General features: G+C 44.4%; 1 protein-coding gene across 2 annotated transcripts in view; it reads right to left on the bottom strand.

The window, feature by feature from the left end:
* Positions 1-22,562, bottom strand: part of TOP2B (DNA topoisomerase II beta) — a 114,148-nt gene extending 91,586 nt beyond the window's left edge. Inside the window, exon 1 of one of the 2 annotated variants that reach the window (XM_034760796.1) lies at positions 22,347-22,562. In XM_034760796.1, the coding sequence (XP_034616687.1) occupies positions 22,347-22,397 (51 nt within the window). In that variant the 5' untranslated portion in view covers positions 22,398-22,562. The remainder of the gene's footprint in view (positions 1-22,346) is intronic. The other variant, XM_034760795.1, reaches the window with a different exon arrangement.
* Positions 22,563-27,397: the final 4,835 nt, after the last annotated feature.

Raw genomic sequence — 27,397 nt, forward strand, 5'->3', positions numbered from 1 at the left:
ATTTCCAGCCGTCGAACTAGCTGGTAAGTGTAGCCAAGGCCTAAGTGGACAAGATAACTCTCTCCTGTCAGCTTAGAGCGTCTATGCTAGCAGCACCACAACAATGCAGCTGCATTAGTACACCTGTGCTACTGTAAACTCTGTAGTGTAGCCATAGTAGTATTCTCTCTTGTACTTGCAGGACTTCAACTTGCCCTGTGATCTATATTTCTTTCTACAGTGTCTGGAAAGAGCCAGGATTGTAAATCTACTTTTCCAGTGACTCCATGAATAACCTTAGCCTTCAATAAAGTTTCAGCATTAAGAGAGCTGGGAGCTGATCTGCCTGAGCCTCTGATCTCAAGACAAAGGACTGCATGAAACAGATGTGTCCCATTATCTTTTTCAGGGAGGAGTATTTCAGCTCTAAGATTTGTTTAGGTTGAGAGAGAATACTTTCAATAGTAACCACCCATGTTAGCACTGCTTGTGAAGCCCTTTGGCAGAGGCCTACACATGAAATCTTTTAACATGGGAAAACTGGTGCGCAGGCGGTGACCACACGAGACGTGACAAGAGGAAAACCCTGACCCAGTGGCAAGGAGATCCACAACAACCAGGAGCCTCCCTTCTGCTGCAGCCCTCACCCACCTTCACAGCCGCAGAGTACTAAAAGGTCCTCTATGTGTGCCTGATCAACCATTGGGGTCTTGTGAAGTTTAGCCTCAGAGCCTAGCTTCAGACCTCCTCGCCAAGGGGAACCCTACCAGGAGTAGGGAAGCTCCAGACGATGTAGTTCTGAGGGTCTTTAGACCACTAAAGACCATCTAAAGACCACGCAAGCCTCTCCTCCATGCCAACAACTATTTCTCCTGCAAGGTTGCACTTGTCACTTCTGTAGGAAAATCTGCAGGACACGAATTGGGGTCCTCAACTACTTAAAAACCCACCAATGAACCCCCTTGGCAGACATCATCCTCGCATTGAGGGACAGCCAAAGAAGAAGCACTTATGAAAGCATGTGGAGCACATCAAAGTTTTTATTTTTGTTGATGTTATTTTGATGTCACCAGACAGCTTTTACACCCAGAGAAGGGAGCTAAAGTGAAAACTCCTATACAGTGAGGAGGCCACTTTCAGAGAAAAAATATCCTCCATTAGGAACACCAAAGATAGGAGTGTTTACTGTTGGTAGTGACACCAGGTTGAATCTGAACCAGTGCACAATGGGGCCTTATAAAATAGATGGCGAGGGGCCAGAAATAATTAAATAATGGGCCAAAAAGATCATTCGATCTCTCTCTCTCTCTGCCTCTTGTTATTCCACATCTGGGCTGCCCTCCCTCATGTTATTCCACGGTGAGCTGTAGCAGGGAGAGTGAGGTGGTGGCGGCGAGGCATGGCAACTGGCAGAAGCAGCTGGAAACAATCTGGATATTACAGCATAGCTACCTACCATGGCAACCAGAGTTAACAGCCCAAAACCTCCCTAGTCTTTTAGGTATGGCAGGAAATCCCTATTCATCTACTATATCTTCCCAGGGAAGATGGGAAGGATAAATAGCTATAGTTAGACCCGCCACAGAGGTGCTAAGCATACTTTCTCAGTACTGTACCTGAATAAGTCTCTCTTCTGTTTCATTTTTAATATTATATATAAGGCCCTACTTAACTTGTGATATTGCATATTCCGCAATATTAGGCTTCCACTGCAATTTTGACAGCAGGTGCCCCGCCATGCTGGGGGCTGACAGTGGGAGACCTGGCAGCACCGGGGCTGAGAACAAAAACCCCCACTGTCAGCCCCAGGCATCCGCTCTCAACTCCGTGCGGCTGACAGTGGGAACCCCTCCTCCCCCCTCAAACTCGGGCATCCTCTCTCAGCCCCAGGCGGCCAACAGCAGAAAAACTCAGAAAAGTAATAATGGACTTTATTACCGCAAATAACCCTTTTCTGCAATTTTCCTGGCTTGTCCGCAACTCAGCCACAATTTTTTGACAATCATCCCACAATTCAAGTAGGGCCTTAATTATATATTATTTGATCCCCTAACTGTAATTCAGACAGCTGGGCTTGCTTGCCTGCAGAGGAAGAATTTCCTTTTTTAGCAGGTGCATGCACCCAGACAAATCAGCAGAGATCTTTGGCTTAGTCTTTTCTGCATTAATCCACCATAATGCACTCCATGAAGATGAGCAGGGGAACCAGTGCTTGTCCCAACGATTCTGCTTCAGAGAAAGGAGCAAAACTGGACTCAGACATTGCTCAAAAAATATTTCAAGTGTTTAGCAATCACTCTGTCCTCAGAGAGGCTGGGCTTATTGTCTTTCCTCCTCAAAAGGGACCCATTATGGGTCTCTCATGGAAAGTACTGGCGTTCAAAAATGGAGTCCCCCCCCCCCAGTCTTTTCCCCTCTTTTTACAGTATGAGATACTTCTTGGTCTACATTTCCTTGGAAGACCACAGCCTCGGCTAACAGTAAGGAGTCCCTAGTGGGCCTACTATAGAGGATAGACTGGGGAGAGGTGGCAGGGTGGGGACTGAGCTAGGAATCTTATTGCATTCTTTGGGGTTGGCAGCATCTTTGTTGTGTTCAGTGCCTTCCATGATATCCTGAGGGGAAGGCACAGTAGATCTCCACTGTCAGTGGCTGCTGAGGCACACTGTGCACACTTAGATGTTATTTTTCCATCTGGCTAGCTGCCCCTCTGATGTTATTCTGTTCATGTACATGGGAGAAGAGGCGCTGCTTGCCCCTGGAGTCAATCATTCCAAACCTGCCTGCCTCTTTGAGTGGTGTGGGGGGACGGAAGAGGCAACCTTGTGTTGACTGGGCTAAGGCTTTCTTGGCCTAGCTCTCTCCTTAAGGTGCTGCAAACACATCAGAAGAAAAGTAGAGCAGCAGGAAAGTCTCCCCAAAAGGCAAATGTAGCCTGAGGAGGCCCCAGGGAGAATTAGTCACGTTACTGAGCCAAATTGTTCACCAGAAATTTGAAATAAAAAGTTTGGAATTTTCCTCAGAAAAGCTCTGTATAGAAATCTGATTGGGCACACCTGCCACTGCACAGGCAGATAGAACTGGAGAGAATTTCAGGGAATTGTCCATTTTACTGCTGCCAGTGACTGACAGGTCTGGTTCTTCTCCAAGTTGCAAGCAGGCTGAAGTACTCATTGTAACAGAGCTGTGGCCCTTAATACAATGAAGAATCTCTTTACCATCTGTTCCCCCAAACTAATCAAAGGCTCCAGTTCTCCTCAGAACCAATTAGAATTAGTTTGGGCGTTTCCAGCCCAAACTATTCTGAAGCTAGAAAAGTTGGGGGGGGGAACAATTAAGCACTGAGCAGCTCATTTTTTTAATCCCCATTTCTCCCTTCTGCTGTGAAGTATTTGCCTCACATTCAGAGGAGGGAAAACCTATCTTATTCCCATAAAGTTTCTATGATACTGGTTTAGATTTAGCAAAGTTTAGTAAAGGGGGCTAGGCATCAAAGTCAGACTTAAAATACTAGTCTAGACTCCCCTTCCCTGAGCAAGACTAATCACAGTGCTGAAAACAGCATCATCCAATCGTAGGTTATCTTCACTAGCACTCGAGTGCCAACACTGGTTTATGTAAACTGGTATTACCAGTAAGAAAATTTAGAACTAAGAGCATTCATAACTTTGCAGTAGGTACTTAGCATCTTGCAGGACTAGGCCCATTATTTTGTCTGGTAATCTAATGTGTGTGACAAAACTGTTAAGGATCATTTAGTTTTATAAGTATGGACTACTGGGACTGTATCCTACGTCTTTAATATACAAGTTTAACCTCAAACCTTCTTGAAAAAAATATTCACACTGTTTCCTGATCTTAAGTGAAAACTTATTAATTTTATAGAATCACAGGACTGGAAGAAACCTCAAGAGGTCATCTAGTCCAGTCTCTTGCACTCATGGCAGGTCTAAGTATTATCTGGACCATCTGTGACAGGATATCTGAGGAGCGGTTGCAAATGTAGCTGTATCTATGAAGAGTCAGTTTTATAAACCAATGAATGGGTTATACACATTCTAAACAACCACATAACCCTTAGCTTCCTTTCACCCTGCCTCCCCCCGTTTTCCTTGTATTGATTTTTTATGTCATGTCTTTATTTAGTCCAGTCGTGCAAAATGATCCACATAGATGTTCCCTTTTGGCCACAGCAGAGTCCCTCTGAAGTCAATAGGACTCTGTAATAATGGTCACCCCCAGAGATTAGCTGGAAGGATCAGGACCTTAGACTATTAACTCTTTGGGGATGAGACCAGGAATGTTTTATGGTTGCTATACAGTGACTAGCATGTTTTGGGAAGTTACACAACAAAAAAGGAAAAATGATATAATTAGGTGCGACCTTTATCATACAGAAGCCAAAGTCTATACAGAGTACATTATATTTTTGTAACATTATACTGAAATAGATTTTATTCAAAGAAAGAAAATCAAATTCTGCCCAGGCATCCTTGATAAAGACTTTGCATGGTGAAAATACTGGATTAATCCACTTAACTACATTTCAAATGAGAGGAAAGTTATACCCAATGACTGCTGATTCTGTGTTAAGTTACTAATATAGTATAGTGAGACTGATGCTGTATTTGATTTATTGGATTTCCAAAAAAAACAAACAATACCCTTGGCAATATTATTAATTTAAAAGTTTGGATACAGTGAGTATCCTAATTTTTATGTGCATATATTAGACACTGTGCTGCTACCTAAATGTTTTAACAACTGCAGATTTAATAGTCTCACCTCATCATTGCACATACTGGTGAAATGGTTTGATGGCAGTACAAAAATAAGTATTCTTTAAATAGAGAGCTTTGAATCAATCACTCTTATAGGAAAGAGAAGGGGTAAAGGCCAAAATGAATATTCAAAACTTGAACCTTGTAATTATGTAGCTTTGCAAGGTCCATGACCTCTGACACACCTCTACCCCAATAGAACGCGACCCGATATAACATGAATTCAGATATAACGCGGTAAAGCAGTGCTCCGAGGGTGGGGCTGCACACTCCGGTGAATCAAAGCAAGTTTGATATAACGCGGTTTCACCTATAACACGGTAAGATTTTTTGGCTCCCGAGGACAGCGTTATATTGAGGTAGAGGTTCATAGGGAAAGAAGGAGAAATGACATGGAGTGGAATTGGATTAGGTAGATAAATTCCATGTCTTCCAGAACTGAATTATTTGTGGTAATTCCTTACAGTAATACAAGGAATTGGGATAAATGTCACTAAAAAGGAATGAGAGGAAGGAGAAATAACTGGTATGCTAATGACTTTGGGCTCTCAGATGGTGCCCCATTAAATCTGTGGTCTCACTGACAAAAGTGCCCTGCTGAGTAGAGATGAGTCAGACCACAATTTGCTGAACTTGGATTTGTACAGCTTCCTTTGATAAGGCTGAGATCTGCACTTGGCCAAATCAGATGTCAAGGAAGCATACTGTTGAATAGGGTTGTACACACTCCCAGAGAGTAAACTGGAACTGCCTACTAATTTTAAAACACAATTTTTATATCTCAAAAGGAGATATTTCTGCACAAACCATTTATCTTCTCTCTCTTCCTTCTCAACTGGCATACTTCGATCTCTCAGAAGATGCAGACACAAGGGATTTTAGTGATAGGTGCATAAAAGAATGCCCAAAACCTGTTGAGACACTTGGTAAAACTTATTAGCCTTTGATACAGAAGATGGAAATACAATCTAGCTATCCCTGGACTGCCTCAGCAAGGCATTCATTCACAGGTAAAGTAATCCTGTCTTTATCCTTTTACCCTAAGGTATAAGTAACTGATGCGCCTTCTGAGCTGACAGAGTCCCAAAATTCAGAGCAGTGGCTTTCAACCTTTCCAGACTACTGTATCCCTTTCAGGAGTCTGATTTGTCGTGCATATCCCCATGTTTCATCTCGCTTAAAATCCTACTTGCTTACAAAAATCAGACAAAAAATAAGTGATACAGCACACTATTACTGAAAAATTGCTTACTTTCTCATTTTTACCATATAATTATAAAATAAATCAATTGGAACAAATATTGTACTTACATTTCAGCATATAGTATATAGAGCAGTATAAACAAGTCATTGTCTGTATGAAATTTTAGTTTGTACTGACTTTGCTAGTGCTTTTTATGTAGTCTGTTGTAAAACTAGGTAAGTATCTAGATGACCTGATATACCCCCAGAAGACCTCTGCATACCCCCTGGTTGAGAACCACTGATTCAGAGCATCTGCCATTAGAAGGAGATGTAGAAGAAACCACCACATTCTCAGCTGATGACATATTAACTTAGGCTATCTTAGTCTGCACAGTATCACCTCCCATACCCTACCTGCGATGTTACCCTTCAGATTTAGTCAGATCTTCTACAATGCTGGCTAGTGGAAGACAGAAAGGAATATGTGTTTCAGCTGCTGAAGGGAGGAGACGAGAGACTTCTAAGGATCATGATTCTGCAAGAGGCTGGAAGAGTAGCCTGGACTGCAAACTTGGCCTCCCTCCTGTGGTCTGAATACTGACATAGGGGCTTGCCAGAGAGGCCAAATTCATGTAATAGCAACCAGAAGGAGGGTGCTGGATGAAGTCACCACGTGTGATTTTTAAGTCTCCTAACCAAGGCAAGAAAGGGAACAGATCTTATCACAGTTTGGGTTAGTTTATTCCAAGAGGTGCCCAGGTGGACCTCCAAATATATCCCAGATGATACCAAAGTCAACTCAAACAACTCCTGGAACAGCAGCATCAACAGAGGGAACATCAGAAGAATGACTGAACAGATCCAATAAATGGATATGCAGTATCCCCTGGTACCAAAGCAAACAGACAAAAAGTTCAGAAAATTGGCAGCACGGCAAGGATACACCCCTTATTCTGGGGAAGACAGAATCATGATTTCTGAGCAGCTCCTTTGATATATGTCTGTACAAATGTTTCTTTGGAGATCAAGATTCCTTTGGCACCAAGTGGACTACAGAGGTCCTTTTCCTCTTGCCCACATACTTGAAGGCAGGGAGAAGAGGACTCAGGCCACCTGGAAATTCAGTTTTAACTCCACTGCCAGCATGGCACTAGTGGCAGAGCAAGGGTCAACAGATACCTTTAAGGCCAAGAACACCCAGTGCACTAAGGTGCTGACAGTAACAGCCAAAGCAGACATGGAAGCAGCATAGGCTCAGCAGTAGCATTCACCAACAATGCCTTTGTTGCATTACATGCCAATGTTACCATCATTGATCCTTTGCTGTGGTTCCACAGGATGGTGCTAGTCCCAGCAGAGTCCAAGTCTGCTCCCAGAGGAGGGCCTTAGCCCTGAACAATTCTCAGACCTTCAGCCTCATCCAGGCCTGGTCTACATTATATAGCGTTTTATCAGCACAAAAAACTTTCCTTCTGGTAGCACAGGCATTTACACAATTTTGAGTCCTAGCAACAATGCCCTCAGCTTTCACTGGCAACATTTTACCAGTCCCGCAAGCAAATTAAGCCCTCTATCACCAAAATGCTGGCGTGGATGCGAAAGTACCTATACAGATATAAGCAGTCCTCCAGCCCACAATGCAGCTGTCCCTATAGCCGTGACCTCTCTGGTCCAGTTTTTTAACTCTGCTGCCCAGGAATCAGTGACCAGCAGTCCTGTACAGGCATGGCTCCAGTTCACCCTTGTCCTGCTGCATGGACCTCTCTCCTGGATTTCTCCGTACATGCAGGGAGAAACATGTGTGGGCACAAACTCCCACAATTTTCTGGGAGGAATGATGGCATCTCATCAATACAATACAAAAATATCCCACAGCTGGAGACTGACAGCTTGGGCCTTTGGCAGCCAGGGAGTGGTAAGAAGTTGTTGGGGATTGTAGCATAAAATATATTATTTGGACTTTTTCAAAAAGTAATCAGCAATGAAATAGTTTATTCATACTGCCAATGAAATTGACCCAAACTCATGGAAATGAATAGGGAAGTTCATACCTCTAACAGCTATTGTTTCAGGCTATGTGCATGCTCAGGAAGACAACGCATCAGTTCACACTCAGTTCAGGTTTTCAAGTTTTCTTCTAACTGTACAGGTTACACTTCTTTTAAAAAAAATTAAAGCTTAGATTCTACAGCACAAATCTGCAGGAAAAGTGAATTCTGCAACAAATTCCAAGACCTCAGAACTCAAAAGCCATGCCTGAACCAGATATTCCTCCCTCTCACAGCTAAGCTTACAGCTATTTTTACCTTTCTAAACACTGGCATGGATATTATGTCCACAGGCTACCATAAGAAGTTTTATAAATTCTGCATGGTAGCATGTGCAATTTGCCATGCTTGTACGTGGAAAAAACATCAGTTGCGGGCTCCTAAAAATATAAAACTAGGCTCATGCATCAGTTTTTAAATGGAGGTGAAAATTTTGAAAACTTCAGGCTTATGAGAAAAAAAATGCATGTTTGAGTAAGTAAAACACACTGTGCCAGATTCTCAACTGGTGTGAAATGGCATGAAATGAATTAAATGGAGCTGAGTTGATTTACACCACATGAGGATCTGGATCACTTTAAAAAAAAACACAAAAAAAAAAGGACCTAGAAGTATATTTTGTGCTGAGCTGTGCCTGAAAGGGAAGATCTCCTCCAAGCAGAATCAGAACTCTTATGGTTTCTTTATGCTGTCACAGCAGCATCAAAGGGAGATGTTGGGAAGGAGATTCTCCCCATAAGTAATTTTCAAATTATCCAAATAGATTCCATCCTTTACTCCCCTAATAAAAAAGAATAAGAGAAAGGCATAAGAGGGTTCATGCAAAATTTCAGGCTTTTCTCCTGCAAATTTTACAAAAATCAGGCTTAGAATAGGAACAGCCTTACAATCCTAACTATGGAACTGCTGCTGGTACTTTAGGATTGGTATAGTTTTATGCTTTCTGACTAGTGACTTTATAGTAGAGTACAATTGCTGAACATGCATTTATATTATAGTGTATTTTAACAGTTTTTTTGCAGAACAGTACTGTAAGGTATTTATGATATAGCCCTATAAAAGAATGCAGTATATGATTAATTACAGCCATCGCAATAGATTAAGATTCTAGGGGGCAAACAAAACAGCAGCAGTATATTTTACTTAATACTATGGACTAGATAACTACAAATTAATGAGAAGTCCCATTTTCATGTTTTTTCACATGGAACAGTTAGAAATTTAAAAGCAATCATAGTCTCATACCTCTTCCTTTAAGAGAGCAAAACCATGCCCAGGACATTATATGCCTTAACACTTTCATCTTAAGTGACTATGCTAACACCACCATTTTTTTTTTAATCAACAAAATATTTTAGAACTATTAAAAGTTTGTCTTCATATTACAGATTAAAATAGCACACTGATTTATTTTTAACTATTTGAATCTTGTTGCACAGCAAATGATATTTTGTTGAGATTTTAAAGAATGAATTTTTCACAAATCCAATAAATTTGATTAAAAACTCTGACCCCAATCCTGTAGAGAACTCCATGAAGAGGATCACAGGAGTTTCAGACAGATATTTATTCATAGCAACCTAGAGAAATAGAAGGATGAGAGAAAATCAAAGCCTTTCATATCAGGAAGAACCCTTAACCATGGGTATCTGAAATTCATGTCTGTTCTCTTCATCCTCCAACCCTCTACCACCATTCCCACAGAAGTTAATGAGAAAGTCTTCTGGACATGGTTCATTATGTGTACCGATGCTTTAAAAAGGGAGTCCCACCCGAACTTTAACCCTGCCTGTTGATCAGGGCCGGCTCCAGGGCTTTTGCTGCCCCAAGCGGCAGGAAAAAAAAAAAAAAAGCTGCAATCGCGATCGGTGGCAGCTCCACCGCACCGCTTTCTTCTTCGGCGGCAGGTCCTTCGCTTGGAGAAGGAGCAAGGGACCCGGCCCCGCAGAGCCCGACATGCCGCCCCTTCCCCTTGGCTGCCCCAAGCACCTGCTTGCTGGGCTGGTGCCTGGAGCCGGCCCTGCTGTTGATTCAAGATGGAACATCATGTTTCAGCAAGCAAGTATAAGAATTTATTTCCCAAAAATAAATTACTATTAACATCAATGATTACTCTTACAAAAATCTACTTTTCAAGAGAAATTTAAACAGAGTGCAATGCAATTTGTTTTATTTAACTTCCAACAAAGTTTCTGAATTCTACTTTTTAAACTGTTCAGCATAAAAAAGTGCAATACTTTCATGCTCTAATTACCTTCTGCTCTCTTATCCATTAGTGAAACCTCTCAGCTAGCAAAAGGGGAAACCTACATTTTATCCTGAAAGTTTTGCAACATGTTAAAGGTTAGAATTTGATGTTCTGGATAAGAACAGCCACATGCTGACTGCTAAACTTTGCCACCTAGTTCCCCTCTCCCACATATCTGGGGTCATCTTTTCTTCCCTGCAAAGCCCAGAAGTCTTCCCTCATCACACCTACCTCTCTGTTCTTCACGTGCCTACTCCAACAAATTTGGAAATCTAACAGCCACCCTCCCATCCAACTTTGTTTAATGGGAATGGGTGCTGGTGAGCTTTTTCCCAAGGTGTAAGCTCCTCCATTCTTATGGCTACTTATTAACTGAAAATATCAGCTAATATCTGAGCAACTACTAGCGCTAGTGCCTATATCAGGGGAGAGCGGTGGGCACCCTCCCCACCGCTCTCCCCTGCGGGGGCAGGAGGCAGAAGCTTGGTCCTGCGGCAGCCAAACTTCCCTCCTCCCCCACTTCTTCCCCCAGCGTGACGCTTTCCGGCCCCTCCTCCTCCTCTCACCGGGCAGGCAGCGTGCCACTCAAAATCAGCACGCGTGCCGTAGGTTGCCAACCCCTGGCCTACATGAACAAAAGCAGATGGACAATTCAATTGCAGTATGCAGAGACTATTTTTTAAATTAAAGAGACCTTGCTCCCTAGAAAGCCAAGAATACCGAATGTTATTAAATTAGGGACAGTGAGGTGAGAAGATGAGACCTATTAACTTCTAAAATCTTGAGGAAGATGGTGACCAGAAACAATGAGTTTAGTTCACTAACTGGAAGTATTACTTCTGTTTAATGAATCAGTTTTAAATGCAATACATGTTTTGGTAAACATACTTTTTTCTTACTTCATACATTAAAGATAGTGTTCTTTAACTAAAAAATTCTAGGATGCTGTTTTTGTGCATTTAATTGAATTCTCATTTCCATCCAAAAGCAGCTTGACACTAATCATGAGTATTACATCACTGAGTATATAAGAAATGTATCATTTGCCATTTTCTGTGATAGAAAATGTAAAAATTAAGAATCTCAATAAGTGTATGTTAAGCCATATAATTGCTTAAATATACAGACTGTGTATCCTCCTGGTTAGCAAAAAGTACAGAGTTTAGCATAAAGACTGTATTTAGTTGCCAGTCAACATGTTTTAATGGTTACCAACTAATGAAAGTCAAACTCTGTCTAGGCAAATAACTAAAAAATAAATGCAAAACAAGATTAAAATCAATTATTAAAATCAATTCATCATGGTACAAACAGAAAAGGGAACACAAGGAAACAATGAAATCATACTGGTCACCAGAAGAGCAGTGGTCACAGCACAACAGCCACTTAACCACTGTCTTTTTCTGTAGACACTGCAAAGAAGAATTTTAAGGAGGGGCTTGAAGGGGAACAAAGGGGCTTAGAACAAGAGTGTTCTAGGCCTGGGGTATGTGTACCCCTGGGGGTTCACCGAGATATTCCAAGGGGTACATCAACTCATCTGGATATTTGCCTAGTTTTACAACAGGCTACATAAAAAACACTAGCAAAGTCAGTACAAACAAAAATTTCATGCAGACAAAATGAGAAAGTAAGCAATTTTTCAGTAATAGTAGGCTGTGACATTTTTGTATTTTTGTGTCTGATTTTATAAGCAAGTAGTTTTTAGGTGAGTTGAAACTTTGGGGTACGCAAGACAAGTCAGACTCCTAACAGGGGTACAGTTGTCTGGAAAGGTTGAGAACCGCTGTTCTAGGCGTGGCCTCAGCTGGTCAAGAAGTAAGGTGAAAACAGGCCTAATGTAGATGGGGAGTGGAAGGAACATGAAGATGCTGATCTTCAGTCCCCATCCTCAAAGGCCCAAGATAGGAGGAATCTGGAGGATTCAGCAGGGGTCACCATAGCTGCTCCTCCACTTGCTCTGCTGTTGAACACAAAAAGCGTTAGTGGAGGTCTGCCTACAAACCTGATAGTAAGAAAAGAAGCAACAGCATTACATAGGCCTGGTTCACATATTAAAGGGGTTTTTTTGTGTCATACGGGCTAAGCTTTTTAAAAAAGCATAACCTTAAATTATTCAGAAGTTAATGGTATTGGACATACATATTTAGAAAGTGTTCCTACTTGCTTTCAATAATCAGAATTTGGCCAACGTTGATTTAAAGGCTTCTTATCCATTGTATATATTACAGCAGCACCCAAAAGTCCCAATCAATCAGATCAGAACCCTCTTATTTCAGGCATTATACAAATGTGAAGGATGGTCCCTGCCCACTGAGTTTACAAAGCAAATAAACAAGGCCAATGCTAAATGAATAATTAAGGCAGGCAATGGGTTTTTTTACCCATGAAAGCTTATGCCCAAATAAATCTGTTAGTCTTTAAGGTGCCACCGGACTCCTCGTTGTTTTTGTGGATACAGACTAAAACAGCTACCCCTCTGATATAAGGCAGTCAAGTATCATGTACGTGCTACAATAAACCATATATAGGGCCCTACCAAATTCACGATCCATTTTGATCAATTTCACAGTCATAGGATTTTAAAATAATAAATTTCATGGTTTCAGCTATTTAAATCTAAAATTTCACGGTGTTGTAATTGTAGTGGTCCTGACCCAAAAAGGAATCGGGGAAGTGGGGGGGATTTGTGGTACTGCTATCCTTACTTCTGCACTGCTGCTTGCGCCGGCGCTGCCTTCAGAGCTGAGCCATTGGAGAGTGGCGGCTGTTGGCCTTCAGAGCTGAGCTCTGAAGGCAGAGCCACCACCCGCAGCAGTGCAGAAGTAAGGATGGCATAGTATAATATTCAGGTTTCAGAATAGCAGCCGTGTTAGTCTGTATCCGCAAAAAGAAGAACAGGAGTACTTGTGGCACCTATTGCCACCCTTACTTTTGTGCTGCTGCCTGCAGACCTGGGACCTCAGTCAGCAACCGCCACTGTCTAATCACCCAGCTTTGAAGGCAGCAGCACAGAAGTAAGAGGGCATGGTATACTATTGCTACCCTTACTTCTTCACTGCTGATGGTGGGGTGTTCCCTTCAGAGCTGGGTGTCCAGCCAACAGCCGCCGCTCTCCGGCTGCCCAGCTCTGAAGTCAGCACAGAAGTAAGAGTGGCAATACCATGACCCCCGACTAAAATAACCATGTGACCCCACTGCAACTCCCTTTTGGATCAGGACCCCCAATTTGAAAAACGCTGGTCTCCCCATGAAAATTGTATAGTATAGTGTAAAAGTACACAAAAGATCAGATTTCATGGTGGGAGACCAGATTTCACGGTCTGTGACGTGTTTTTCATGACTGTGAATTTGGTAGGGCCCTAGCTATATACAAAATGGAACAAAAAAAGTCAAGACAGACCAGTTAATACAGATCTCTCAAAGCAAGTTTCAGTGAATTATGGAGGGGGTATCTGTGGAGATTACTGGACATTGTTTCAAAGTGCTACTTGTCTTTCTCCTGCTATAGCAGGACAGCAGACTTATTTAAACACTCAAAACTGAAAGTTATCCCTTCATTTTCAATGTAATCAAATGAAAAGGGTCTGTTTCAGTCTGTTTATTCCATTTACTTTTAAATGGACTGATTAAATGAGAGGAAGACAAGCTCCCTCTAATGGAGATTGTCAAGTCTAACTAAAGACAGTTCGTGCTCTAATGTTTGATTCAAAAGAACTGATCCCCACTCATACACATGCTAACTTTCACACAAGAAATAAATCAACTTCAAGCCTGTCCTTTCAAACTGCTGAGAGAAACATATGGCTTAAAATTCAGTTTTATTAAAACAATATTTGCTATCTTTTCACCTAGCCACACACTGCTAATGCAACACACATTCGATTAGGCATGAACTATGCTATAATTTGTCATGCTCATCTCCCTATACTTCAAGAAATCCTCAGATATAGAGTCAGAACATTTTAGTATTCATTAATATGATTCACTTAACTAGAAACAGTGCTGATACTAGGAAAGTATTTCATTTTACACTAGCATTTCCCAAGATGTGGAACATGCCTCTTTGGGGGGGGGGGGGGGGGGAAATGAGACGGAACGAGGGAGGTGGGAACAGACCTCAGTTATTTTCCGGAGTCTCAGCTTTAAGTAGTATAAGAAGCTATTATGGTTGTGAAGAAACACTCAGGTAATATTTTCAAGGTTAAATGATGCAGACAGCCTTTAACAACAGCTCCAACAGAAATGACCTGACCCATTTATTTTGATGGGTACTGTCAGAGAATAACAGAGTTCTCACTTTTTGTTTGGGTACAGCAAGTCAGATACTTTATTTTCTCTCTATACTAACGAGGAGCGAGAACTCAGATGCTATGTTACCTCAAATGTTACTTAACTATTTCACTGTCCTGAGGCATGTAAGAAAGGACCAGTAGAATTATGAACATCTATGCAATCTGACTGACATATCATTTTGGGTAGGCATAACACAAAGCAAGGTTGAAGGTGAACGTGACTGGTTTCTTTTTCCTGCAGTGAGAGGGTGGGCCTCAGATTTCAAAAACATGGGAAATTCTGCAATAATCCAGAAGTGACCATCCTTAGTTTTCGATTAGGTTTGATTTGGAAATCAGACACAGAATTAGCCACCAACATTTTTTAAGAATGTAGAAGTCGAACAATACAACAGGAAATTCAGTGTTACACAAGTGACATGCTTCAGACTAATTTTATCCATAAGGACTCCTAATTGAAGTAATGCCAAGCAACAAGTAGAACAAAAACATTGTTTGATTTTTGAGGGAAGTTTCATGATTGCCACCCTCCTACTATTAGTTTGTAAATCATATAATCATCATCCCGGGTCATGAATCCCACCCTAAAAAAAAAGAAAGATTTGCTTGTTTCCCTGCCAGTTAATAAAAATGTATATTTATCAACTAATCCTGGTTATCAAACATATCGAAGTAAAGCCAAGAAATTTTCTTGGAAAATGTTAATATTGTCACAGCGCCAAAAAGGGTAGCTTAATACATGGGATGATCAGATTCTAGTCAAAACTGACAAGACTTATTACAGAACCATAGAAATGTAGCGCTGGAAGGGACCTCAAGATGTCATCAAGTCCACTGTCGCAGAACCAAGTAAACCTAGATCAGGGGTCGGCAACCTTTCAGAAGTGGTGTGCTGAGTCTTCATTTATTCACTCTAATTTAAGGTTTCGCGTTCCAGAAATACATTTTAATGTTTTTAGAAGATCTTTCTATAAGTCTATAATATATAACTAAACTATTGTTGTACGTAAATAAGGTTTTTAAAACATTTAAGAAGCTTCATTTAAAATTAAATTGAAATGCAGAGCCCACCCCGACAGGTGGCCAGGACCCGGGCAGTGTAAGTGTCACTGAAAATCAGCTCGCGTGCCACCTCTGGCACACATGCCATAGGTTACCTAGACCATCTCTGATGGGTGTTTGTCCAACTCGTTTTTAGAAGCTTCCAATGATGGGCACTCCATGACCTCCCATGGAACTTAGGCATTTGTTTTACTAGATCTTAGATGTCCGAGGGGAAAAAGTACACTTTGGTATCCTGCTTTTGGCAGTGGCCATTACTACAGGTCTTATCACAGGATGTTCTTACACTCTGTGTGGAACGCACTTTCACAGACTCATGGACCTCCTGCTTTTCCGTTTGCAATTGTGGAGAACTCCTCCCCAATTCCATTCACTATCACAAAATATCTATGGCAACTACAGCTGTAGATTATCTAATACCCATTGCCAACGACATCAAAAGCTCTCTTTTAATCCTGTTGTGTATTATTATATTTTGTAGCTTTAGTATGTCTGAAACATACTTGATTGACAAGGCCTATTTCTGCAGAGAACAAGTACAAGATACATTACCAGTTCCTTCACAATTAAATGCAAGAGGCCTCTCTAATTTCTAGGAGCGAGAAGGTTGTTCAGTATTCATTTTCTTTCAATCACTGGCTTTTTGGCTGGACATTACCAATAAGAGTGGAATGAATACCAGCTCTGGTGATGGCTTGATGTAGGCAGCTCTCCACTATAAACTTAGAGTGAAGACTTGTCTACATGCAAATCTAACTTAAGGTGTAAATTTAAGCAGCTTTATTAAACTGGTGCTAAACTTGGGGACATACATTTTGGTTTAAACCAGGCTTATTCCTGTTTATGATAGATCAACTAGGACAACATTTAACTAAACAGAAAAAAGCCAAACTGAAATAAGTGTCAACAAAACAATTTAATCCAATGCAAGGCCTAAGACCAAACTAATTTCAAACTACCATATCACCATAAAATGATAACTCCTCAGGGCTAGTCTCCACTAGGGGGAGATCAATGCTACTGCAATTGATGTAGCAGGGATAGATTTAGAGGACCTAATGAAGACCTGCTACATTGATGGCAGAGCGCTCTCCAGTCAACCCCGTTACTCCAGCTCTCCGAGAAGAGTAAGGGAAGTCGACCGGAGAGCGTCTCCTGTCAAGTCAGCGCAATGAAGACACCGGGGTATGTCGACTCCAGCTACATTATTCACATAGCTAAAGTAGCATAACTTAGGTCAACTAACCCCAGTAGTGAAGACAAGCCCTCAGTTACTACTGACATCAAATGGTACTTTCTCAGTTATTGGTTGAACCAGTGCCCTAAAGCTAAACAGTAGTATCTTGGTCCTGTAGGCCTGCAGAGCATTTTCAGGGTGATCTGAAGCACCTGACAACCGTAAAGCAGGATGTCATTTGTTACTGTTGCCTTGTAGTCTTTAGAGTTGAGTACTCAGGGTCTGTTTACACAACAAGAGCTATCTTTTGGATTACACGGTATCCAGAGTTTGTTTTGAGGATTTTTTTGGACCAACTAAACAAGTTACGCTGCACCCTGCTTTGCTTGGTCATATCTGCCATTTGTCTTAGTAACATCAGCTGACCAAATTTACAGAACACACCCAAGTTGGAAGGGCAAACAAATAAGACCATAAGTTGTAGAGTGATCTGAAGAGGATAAAGCAGTGTGAGTTTCAAGTAGATAGGGAAGATTAGGTACTAAAATACAAACCCCTTTACTCAGAGAAAGACAACTACATAAATTGTGCGTGAGGAAATGGGGACGAGACTATACCTAACCTGCTGATTAAAATGAATTGTCTCCTTATATGCCTTTTTCAGGTACCTACTTGCTACAGTTGCCACTAGAAAGGTGTGGTTTTCAGAGATGAGCTCTCTATTTTCAATGTTTCAAAGCACAAAACCGGGAGGACTACAGCCCTAAAATGTTCACTGAACTCACTTAAAACTTCATAACTCTTATATCCCTATCCTGACATAACAAGAGGAACAAAGATTCATACATTTTTAAATGTAGACTTTAAAACAGGAGAAAAAACAAAGGGTCCCAAAGGCAGTAGTGCCTTCTCCTCTTTAGATTTAAAAAGAAGTTGTTGTTGTTTTAAGTAAAAATTTAAAAAAGAAACTGTTCCATTGCAAAATTAATTGTAAAGTTCAACGTCTACATGAGCTATATGATTGTTTCTTGGACTCACATCCCCACACAGTGTATCACCACCTACGCCAGTCTCCAGGTCTCTCTCTACACTACTAAAAACTTGATATTTAAGAACTAGACTGGACAAAGTACTAGACAAAGTCATGATCTAATAAGCGTCTCCCATACCTAAGACATGATTTTGTATTTTTTTTTTTAAACTGGCATAGCAAGAAACTTCTGCTACACTAGTTTTCAATATAAAAAATGTAACCTAGTACAGTAACTCCTCATTTAACGTTGTAGTTATGTTCCTGAAAAATGTGACTAAGTGAAACCATGTTAAGCGAATCCAATTTCCCCATAAGAATTAATGTAAATGGGGGAGGGGGCGTTAGGTTCCAGGGAATTTTTTTTTTTTTGCCAGACAAAAGGCATTATATACATTTTAAACAATTTTAAACAAGCAATTTAATTCAGGTATAAGTTTTTTAAACAATTTTAAAGAAACAATTTAAAACTACAATCATCACTGCTGAGTATGAAGCTTGGTTGAGGTGGTGGAGTTAGAGAGTGGAAGAGGATGGATTGTCCGGCTGCTCCTCTTGCAAGCACAGGCACTGACTTTGCCGGGGGCAGGAGGCTCAACTCTCGGCCCATCCACTCCACCCCTTACCCCAAGCTCCCACCCTTGACCCACCTCTCTCCCCTCTCCCCCCCCACCCATCTCCTCCTCCTTTACTTCGCACACTGCGTCCTCACTCCTCCCCACTCCCTTCTGAATGCTGTAAGCCATCTGACTGTCGCAGGCAGGAGGCAGGGGAAGGGGGGGGAAGGCATGCTAAGTCCTCGCTCCTCCCCCTCCCCGAGGCAATCAGCTGGCTTGCGGTGTTTAGGAGGCAGGGGGGAGGACTTGGCACGCAGACTCCCCTTCCCACCCCCGACCCCCCACTTCCTGCCCAGGGCAATCATCTGGGTTTGCGGTGTTCAGGAGGCAGGGGGAGCCTGCGCGCCGAGTCCTCGCTCCTCCCCCCATCCCTCCTGCCTCCTAAACGCCACAAGCCAGCTGATTGCCGCGGGCAGGAGAAGCCTGCGTGCCGGGTCCTCGCTCCCCCCCCCCCCCCCCCGTATCTCCTAAATGCCACAAGCCAGCTGACTGCCGCGGGCAGGAGATGGGGGAAGGAGCGGGAGGTGCTGATCCGCGGGGTCTGCTGGAGGGCGGGAGGCACTGTGGGGAGGGGGATGGCGTAGGGAGGCTGCCAGCTGTTGAGAAAGCAGGCAGCCAAACATAATAGTGGAGCATTGCACAACTTTAAACGAGCATGTTCCCTAATATCAGCAACGTAACAACAAAATGACGTTAACCGGGATGACTTTAAGTGAGGAGTTACTGTAATTGCCTTCTCACATAAATTATTTCTCTAACATAAAATGGAGAGAAAAAATAAGCTTTGTTAGATATATTCAACCACCAGAACATGCAAGCAAGATCTATTCACCTCCATACCACAACTATTTTTCTCCTCTTATGAAAACTGGAAGGTGGGATGTGGGATACCCAACTGTGGCAGAAGGTGAGAGGGGAGGAGCATTGTAACAAGAGTCTCATAGACTGTAAGGTCAGAAGGGACCATCAAGATTATCTAGTCTGTTCTCCTGCACATCACAGGACACAGAACCCCACAAACTCATTCCTGCAATAGGCCCATAATCTCTGGCTCAGCTACTGAAGTCCTCAAATCTTGATTTAAAGACTTCAAGAATTACTCTAGTTAAAAATCATCAAGTGACCTGTGCCCCACACTGCAGAGGAAGGTGAAAAACCCTCAGGGTCTCTGCCAATCTGACCTGGGGGAAAATTCCCACCAACCCCAAATCTGACTACCAGTTAGACCCTGACATGTGGGCAGGACTCACCAGCCAGACATCTCAAACAATTCTCTGTAGTAACTCAGAACACTCCCTAGTTCTAGTGTCCCACCACCAGCCATTGGAGAAATTTGGTAAATGCACACGTGGATGGACCATATACCATTGTAGGCAACCTCATCACATCTCCTCCTCCATCAATTTGTCCAGCTCAGTCTTGAAATAAGTTAGGTGTTTTGCCCTCACTGTTTCCCTAGGAAGGCTGTTGAAGAACTTCACTCTGATGGTTAGAAACCTTTGTCTAATTTCAAGTCTAAACTTGTTGATAACCAGTTTATATCCATTTGTTCTTGTGCCAACTCCTCTCCTTCCCTGGTATTTATCCCTTTGATAAATTTATAGCGAGTAATATCTCCCCTCAACCTTCGTTTTGTTCAGCTGAACAAGCCAAGCTGCTTAAGTCTTCTCTCATAAGGAAGGTTCTTCAGTCCTCTGATCATCCTTGTAGCCCTTCTCTGCTATTCAAAATTCCAATTTGAAATAATCTCTCTTAAACATGTGAAGTCAGAACTGCACACAGTATTCCAGATGCGGTCTCATCAATGCCTTGTACCATGGTAGTAACACTTCCCTCTCTGACCTAACGCATCTTAAGATTGAATTAGCCTTTTTCATTGCCACATCATACTGGCAGCTCATAGTCATCTTGTGACTGACCAATACACCCAGGTCCTCCTCCTCTGTCATTTCCAACTGGTAAATGCCCAGTTTATAGCAAAAACTCTTGTTGTTAGTCCATAAGAGCATGAACTCGCACTTTGCAATATTAAATTTCATCCCATTTCCATTACTCCAGCCTTCATGAACATCCACATCTTCATGTACGATATTCCAATCCTCCTCCGTAGCGACAATACCTCCCAATTTTATGTCATTCATGAATTTTATTAGCACATTCCCACTTTTTGTGCCAAGGTCATTAATGAAAATGCTAAGTAACATTGGTCCAAAGACGGATCCCTGAGAAACTCCACTAGTAACCTACCTCCAGCCTGACAGTTCACCTTTCAGTATAACCCCTGTAGCGTCTCCTTTAACCAGTTCCTTACCCACCTTTCAATTCTTGTATTAATCCCCATCTTCTCCAATTTAACTAATAATCTCCCAGGTAGAACTGTATCAAATGCTTTACTGAAATCCAGATAGGCTGGATCTATTACATTTCCTGTGTCTAGAAAATTGGTTATTCTCTCAAAGAAAGAAAGTAGGTTGGTGTGGCATAATTTATCTTTTGTAAAACCATGTTGTATTTTATCTGAATTACCATTTACCTGTCTTCAATTACTCTCTTCCAAGATTTGTTCTAAGGCCTTGCAAACAACCAAGGACAAACTAACAGGTCTACAGCTTTGCAGATCACTTCCCTACCCTCCCCCCTGTTTCTTAAATATAGGCACTATATTTACAATTGTCTAGTCATAGGGTACGACCTCCAAGTTTATGAACTCATTAAAAATCCTTGCTATTAGGCTTGCAATGTCATGTGCCAGTTCCTTTAATATTTTTGGATGGAGGTTATCCAAACTCCCTATTGAAGGGGAATAATACAGACAATCCCTAGAGAACACAGAGTGCCTGTTCAATGAAGATGCTGCTACTCTACTACCCATTCAGCTATGTTGCCTTTTCTTGTTAGCTATATTAAGGAAGTGACCCTACTGTGAACTCTATGCTGAGAAAGACAAATGCAAGTGAATTATTGATCATCTGTGGGAACTGGGTCCCTTCAGGTCTTCGCGCCTCTGTCCTGGGGTCTTTCCAGAACCAGAGACACCTACTGTTAACAGGCCAGGATGGCATTTCTCTCCACCCTCCCTATTCCTCACACTGCCAAAAGCTTTTAAAAACTTCTCAAAAGCATTCAACAGTTCCAGAGTCACTTAATATCACCACAATCCCAAATTTAGTTCTGTTTGATCATCTTAAAAGAGAGGCCAAGAACTGGAAGGAAAACTTTCAGAAGGTTGTAAAGCTTAATTCCTGGGTACATTGTGAAGCATGCAACATCCCAGCTGAACAGTCTCCTCTCCCCATACTCCTAGGTTATGAGATGAATACCCCTAAGACTATAGCTAAACTGATTAAAATGAATCTGTCATGAAGCTTAACTTAAAACATTTTAGACAGTTGGGAATGGAGAATATCAGTTTGGGACTGAAGTTCACCTGCATAACCCTTTTGTAGCCCCAAAAACATTTCATTCTAACTGAAATCTAGCAGCACAAAACTCTAAGGACCATAAAGAGAGTGGTGGATGCCCCCTCACTCTGGAGAAAGGTATCTGTAGAACATACTCTATCCTGGCCTCCCAGCACCCTCCAGGGCACCAATTTACTATTCAAACAACCCGCCCTCAATTCCAGATGAAGCACACCAGCTTCCCTCCCACAAAGTCCCCCCATAAACACCCCAAAACCACCCAATGCCACCATCTACCTACAGTCCAAAACTCAGTACCGAGCCCTCTATCGCTGTAACCTTTCCCCTACATTCCCAGCTTCCATTGGCGCACCATCTGCACTGCTTGGGCTTGTCCACACAGGGAAACATTAAGGAACAGCCACATACTTAATTCAATGTGCAGACAAGACCTTCATCCCTAAATTTGCAATCTCCTCTCTGGGCCAAGCCTCATAAGGGAACAGTGGGGAAAATAACTTACCACCCAGGTCAGTCCCCCGCTGCCACCGCCACCTCCTCCGGATTTAGCCATTTTCTCCCCGTTGCCTCAATATAAATAAGGAAGAGCTAAAAGGACCGGGGCCGAGACTGGGCTTCACCCCTGACCTCAAACAACACACACACACACACACACACACAGAGAGAGAGAGAACTGGCTCGGGCTCTTCCACACAGAGCTGGCTCGGGCTCTTCCGCCCCCTCCCCCCAGACACACACACACACACACACAGAGCTGGCTCGGGTCCCCCCCCCCTTGCGCGCGCGCACACACACACACACAGCTGGCTCGGGCTCTTCCGCCCCCTCCCCCCCGCCCCAGACACACCCACACCCCCCCACACAGGGCGGCCCGGGGTCCCCCCCCCCTTGCACGCGCGCGCGCACACAGCTGGCTCAAGCTCCCCCTTGCACGCACACCCACCGCCTTGGCACCGGGCTCCCCCACACACACCCCCACACCGGGCTCCCACTCCCTCGGTCCCGGCCCGGCGTCTATGTCATGCTGAGGAGCGCAGCCGAGTATTACAAAGTCGCGAATCACCGCCCGCTCCGCGAGCGCGGGGCCGGGCCGCCCCGGCGCGCCGAGCCCGCACAAGGCGCTCGTCCGCCGGCCGCTCTCAAACTCGAGGCTGGGCGGCGACGCAGGCAGGCCCGGCCTGCGGGTCTCGCTCACACCGAGGCGGCGGGCGGGGGCGGTTGGTCCCTCGGCGGTGCCGTGGCGGCTCCCCTGCCCGCGGCGGCCCCGAGGAACACGGTAAAAACGGGATTAAAGGTCCGGCTCCAGCCCAACCCCCGCGCCGAGCCGTCGCTTCCCCGCCCCCCGCACCACAGCCGCGCCGAGGCCCAGCTCTCAGACAATAATTGCGCTGCCCCCGTCCGGCATAACCGCCGCCGAACACCGCCGGCCCAGCCCCCAACCAGCCCGCCAATCACAGGCCGGGGGCGGGCACGCCGCGCCCACAGCTAGCCAATCAGAAAAAAGAACAACGCGCCAAGATAGGCCTAGCATACGTCACTGCGGGTGGCAACAAGGAAGCAGAATCCCTCCAAGCGGGGGCGCTCCAACGCGGTGCGGAAGCCGCCGTCGTGGGGCCGGTCCGTGGTGCTGATGCAAGGATGATGCGGAGGTTGTTGGCCGGTTGGGGTTCAGAACAGGGACCAGGGCGGGCGGAAAGATTTGGTCCGGTATAAAAGAGTAACCTGCGCTCAGGCCCCGGGGGTAGGCACTTCATATGTTCAGCACTGAGCTCACTGAAAGCGCCCCCTCCAACACGGGAAGAGTTTTCCTGAGTCCTCTGAGAGCAGGAGGCCCTGATTGTAACTGGGGAGTGGGGCTAGGGCTACCACAAATGGAAGCCATTTCAGGGTGATTTGTAGGGTGGGAAGCAATGTGGCGGCGTGGTCTGTGCTGGAACAAGAACTGAGTTCCAGTCCTCCTGCTGATGCTCTCAGAGCCCAGGGCTTCAGTTTCCTAGTCTTTAAAATTGGGGTCATAGGCATCCCCAAGAGGTCTAGTTTTATAAACCACATTAGATTAATGAATACATATTACTTAACAAGCAACAGAGGGTCCTGTGGCACCTTTAAGACTAACAGAAGTATTGGGAGCATAAGCTTTCGGGGGTAAGAACCTCACTTCTTCAGATGCATCTGAAGAAGTGAGGTTCTTACCCCCGAAAGCTTATGCTCCCAATACTTCTGTTAGTCTTAAAGGTGCCACAGGACCCNAGCATCTGACAGTTTGTAAACAGTGCCCTTGCTCCAGGGACCAACCACCTCCCCACACCATGCTCCATTGCTCCCATAGGGGCCCACAAATATGTTTGGCACTGGGCCCACAAAAGATTAATCCGGCCCTGCAGAGGGGCAGTAAATGTGGCCACCCCTGCTCTATCCTCCTATCAGCACACATGAGACTGCCAGTAGAGGGCAGTGGCATACGTACACGTTAACTGCCATTTTTGCTCTGATTTAAGACACGTTAAGTAATATATCAGAGGGGTAGCCGTGTTAGTCTGAATCTGTAAAAAGCAACAAGGGGTCCTGTGGCACCTTTAAGACTAACAGAAGTATTGGGAGCATAAGCTTTCGGGGGTAAGAACCTCACTTCTTCAGATGCATCTGAAGAAGTGAGGTTCTTACCCCCGAAAGCTTATGCTCCCAATACTTCTGTTAGTCTTAAAGGTGCCACAGGACCCCTTGTTGCTTTTTACAGATTCAGACTAACACGGCTACCCCTCTGATATATTACTTAACGTGTCTTAAATCAGAGCAAAAATGGCAGTTAACGTGTACGTATGCCACTGCCCTCTACTGGCAGTCTCATGTGTGCTGATAGGAGGATAGAGCAGGGGTGGCCACATTTACTGCCCCTCTGCAGGGCCGGATTAATCTTTTGTGGGCCCAGTGCCAAACATATTTGTGGGCCCCTATGGGAGCAATGGAGCATGGTGTGGGGAGGTGGTTGGTCCCTGGAGCAAGGGCACTGTTTACAAACTGTCAGATGCTGTCCTGCCCAGCCCTGTGCTGCCAGTGTGCCTCTTTCCCTCAGGAGTGGGCCCATGCCATGCCACAGAGCCCCCCTGCCCAACACCCCCCGACTCCCTATGCCCAACACCCCCAGACTCACTATGCCCAGTGCCACCCCCCACAGATCCCCCACCACAAATGCACAGTGCCCTGCACATCACCACCCCTGCCCAGTACCCACCTGCCCTCAACCCCACCACAACTGCCCATCACCCCACACAGTATCCCCACTCTCTAGCACCCCAACACACACAGATCTCCCCCACCTGCCACTTCCCAGTGTCCTTCCCCACGGCCCCACCACCACTACCACCACAACTACACTGTGCCCCGCACAGACCTTCCCACTGCCTAACACCCCAAAACACACAAACCTCCTACACTGCCCAGTGCCCCCACCCCTCACTGCCCAGCAGCACCCCCCAGACCCACTCCCCCATGCCCTGCCCCCCGGGCACACTCACTGGCCCTGCTGAACCAGCACAAAGCAGGGATCCCCCCTCTCAGCACAGTCCTAGGGAGCAGGACAGCTAAAGCTCGGGAGCACAGAGCGGCTCTGTCCTCCAGGGCTCCACCCAGCCCTGCCTGCCTGGTGCTGGTGCCCCTGGTGGAGGGGGTGACTTCCCCAGCTTGCTGCTTCTGCAGAGTGGCAGGGAGAGGCAGGCCCCACTCCCGGGGAGCCCAAAGCGGATAGTCACCAGCCCAGAGCGGCAGCGCCTGAGGGCTTCTCTCTGCCAGTGATGGAGCAGAGAGGAGCACTCAGCCAGGAGTGAGCAGTAGGTGCGGGGGAGGTGGCAGAGGGTGGGGTGGAGGAGCTGGCAGGCGGGGACAGGGGGTGGAGAAAAGCCCTTGGCCAGCTGGCTGGCCAAGAGGAGCAAGCAGTTGGGGGGATGGGGGAGAGGTGCCAGCAGCTCGAGGCACAGCGCAAATGGAGTGGGCCGGGCCGGGGCCCCTTTTGAGCATAGGTCTGGCGCCACTGGCACCATTGTAAACCTGGTATGGACCCTCTGAGCTGCATATGATAATCTTCAGAAGTTTGAGACTCGAGGCGCGCCTGCCCAGTCTTGGGGCTTCTGTCCCATGGGAGGCACCTGCCAGGGCTCAGGGCTTCAGCCCCAAACCCCAGCAGGCACACAAGCCACAGTTTGACTACCCCTGGGTTAGAGAGACAAGGTGGGTGAGGTAATATCTTTTATTGGACCAACTTCTGTTGGTGAGAGACAAGCTTTTGAGCCACACAGAGCTCTTCTTCAGGTCTGGGAAAGTTACTGAGCATCACAGTTAAACGCAAAATGGAACAGATTGTTTAGTATAAGTTGTTCGCACATATTTTAAAGGGACCACTCAAGGTAGAGAGGCCTGTTAACACCTCTGCAGTCCTAGGACAATAAGAGGGGGTTAATGGGTTACAAATTGTTATAATAAACCATAAATCCAGTGTCTCTATTCAGTCCACGATTTTTAATATTAGCAGAGTTATGAATTTAAGCACCAGGCTCGTCTTTGAAACGGTTGTGCAGGTTTCCTTTGAGGATGAGGACTGATAGGTCAGACTGGGTGAACACTTTTCACAACGCAATCACTCTCACTGTTTTTATCTTTTATCATTTTTCTGTATGGGCTCATTCAAGAGCATCGTGATTGTCTGGCTTCCCCCACATAGTAGTTATTGGAGCATTAAGTGCACTAGATGAAGTATACCATGCCAGAACAACAGATGCAAAACCCGCAGATGTTTCTCCACTGCTACAATGATCAGCACCCTCCACAACACATCATTCACAATCCATGGATCGTACACTTGCCTATCAAAACATGTGGTATACTTGATAAATATTTTTAGCCAGAGATTTGTTGCTATGTTAAAGGATGATGTAATAAGACACCTTTTTACAGTGTCTTATTTTCAGGTATTTGTCACATTTGAAAAATTGATTTATGATGTAACAGACCAACCTTTTTCTAAGCCCACATAGTGTGTGTATAACGTTTAAAACACAGTTATTTTAGATATGAGTATGAAAATGTACAATAAGATATTTTCTCATTGTGCCAAGCAAACTTGGAGGTTTAAACTTAAATATTATGGTCACAGGCCTTAGACAAACTTGAAGAAATAAGGCCAGCTCTACAGAAACTACATCAGTATAACTACATCACTGAGGGGTGTGAAAAATCCACCCCCCTGAGCAGCGCAGTTATACCAACCTAACCCCCAGTCTAGATAGCACTATGTCAATAGGAGGGCTTCTCCTGTTGACATAGCTACTGGCTCCCGCAGGAGTAGATTAACTACGGTAATGGGAGAAGCTCTCCTGTCGGCATTGCAGCATCTTCACTGAAGTGCTACAGTGGCACTGCTGCAGCTTTTAAAGTGTAAATCTGCCCTAATTGTTTGCATAGCATACTCAATTAATAACTTCTCAATTCGTAACAATTACTTTTAGCTTTTTTAAGAGAAGCAGAGATCTGACTACAACTGTATCCAGCCCTTTCCCCTTG

The sequence above is a fragment of the Trachemys scripta genome, chromosome 2 (genome assembly GCF_013100865.1).
Source record: "Trachemys scripta elegans isolate TJP31775 chromosome 2, CAS_Tse_1.0, whole genome shotgun sequence".
NCBI classification, from domain to species: Eukaryota; Metazoa; Chordata; order Testudines; family Emydidae; genus Trachemys; species Trachemys scripta.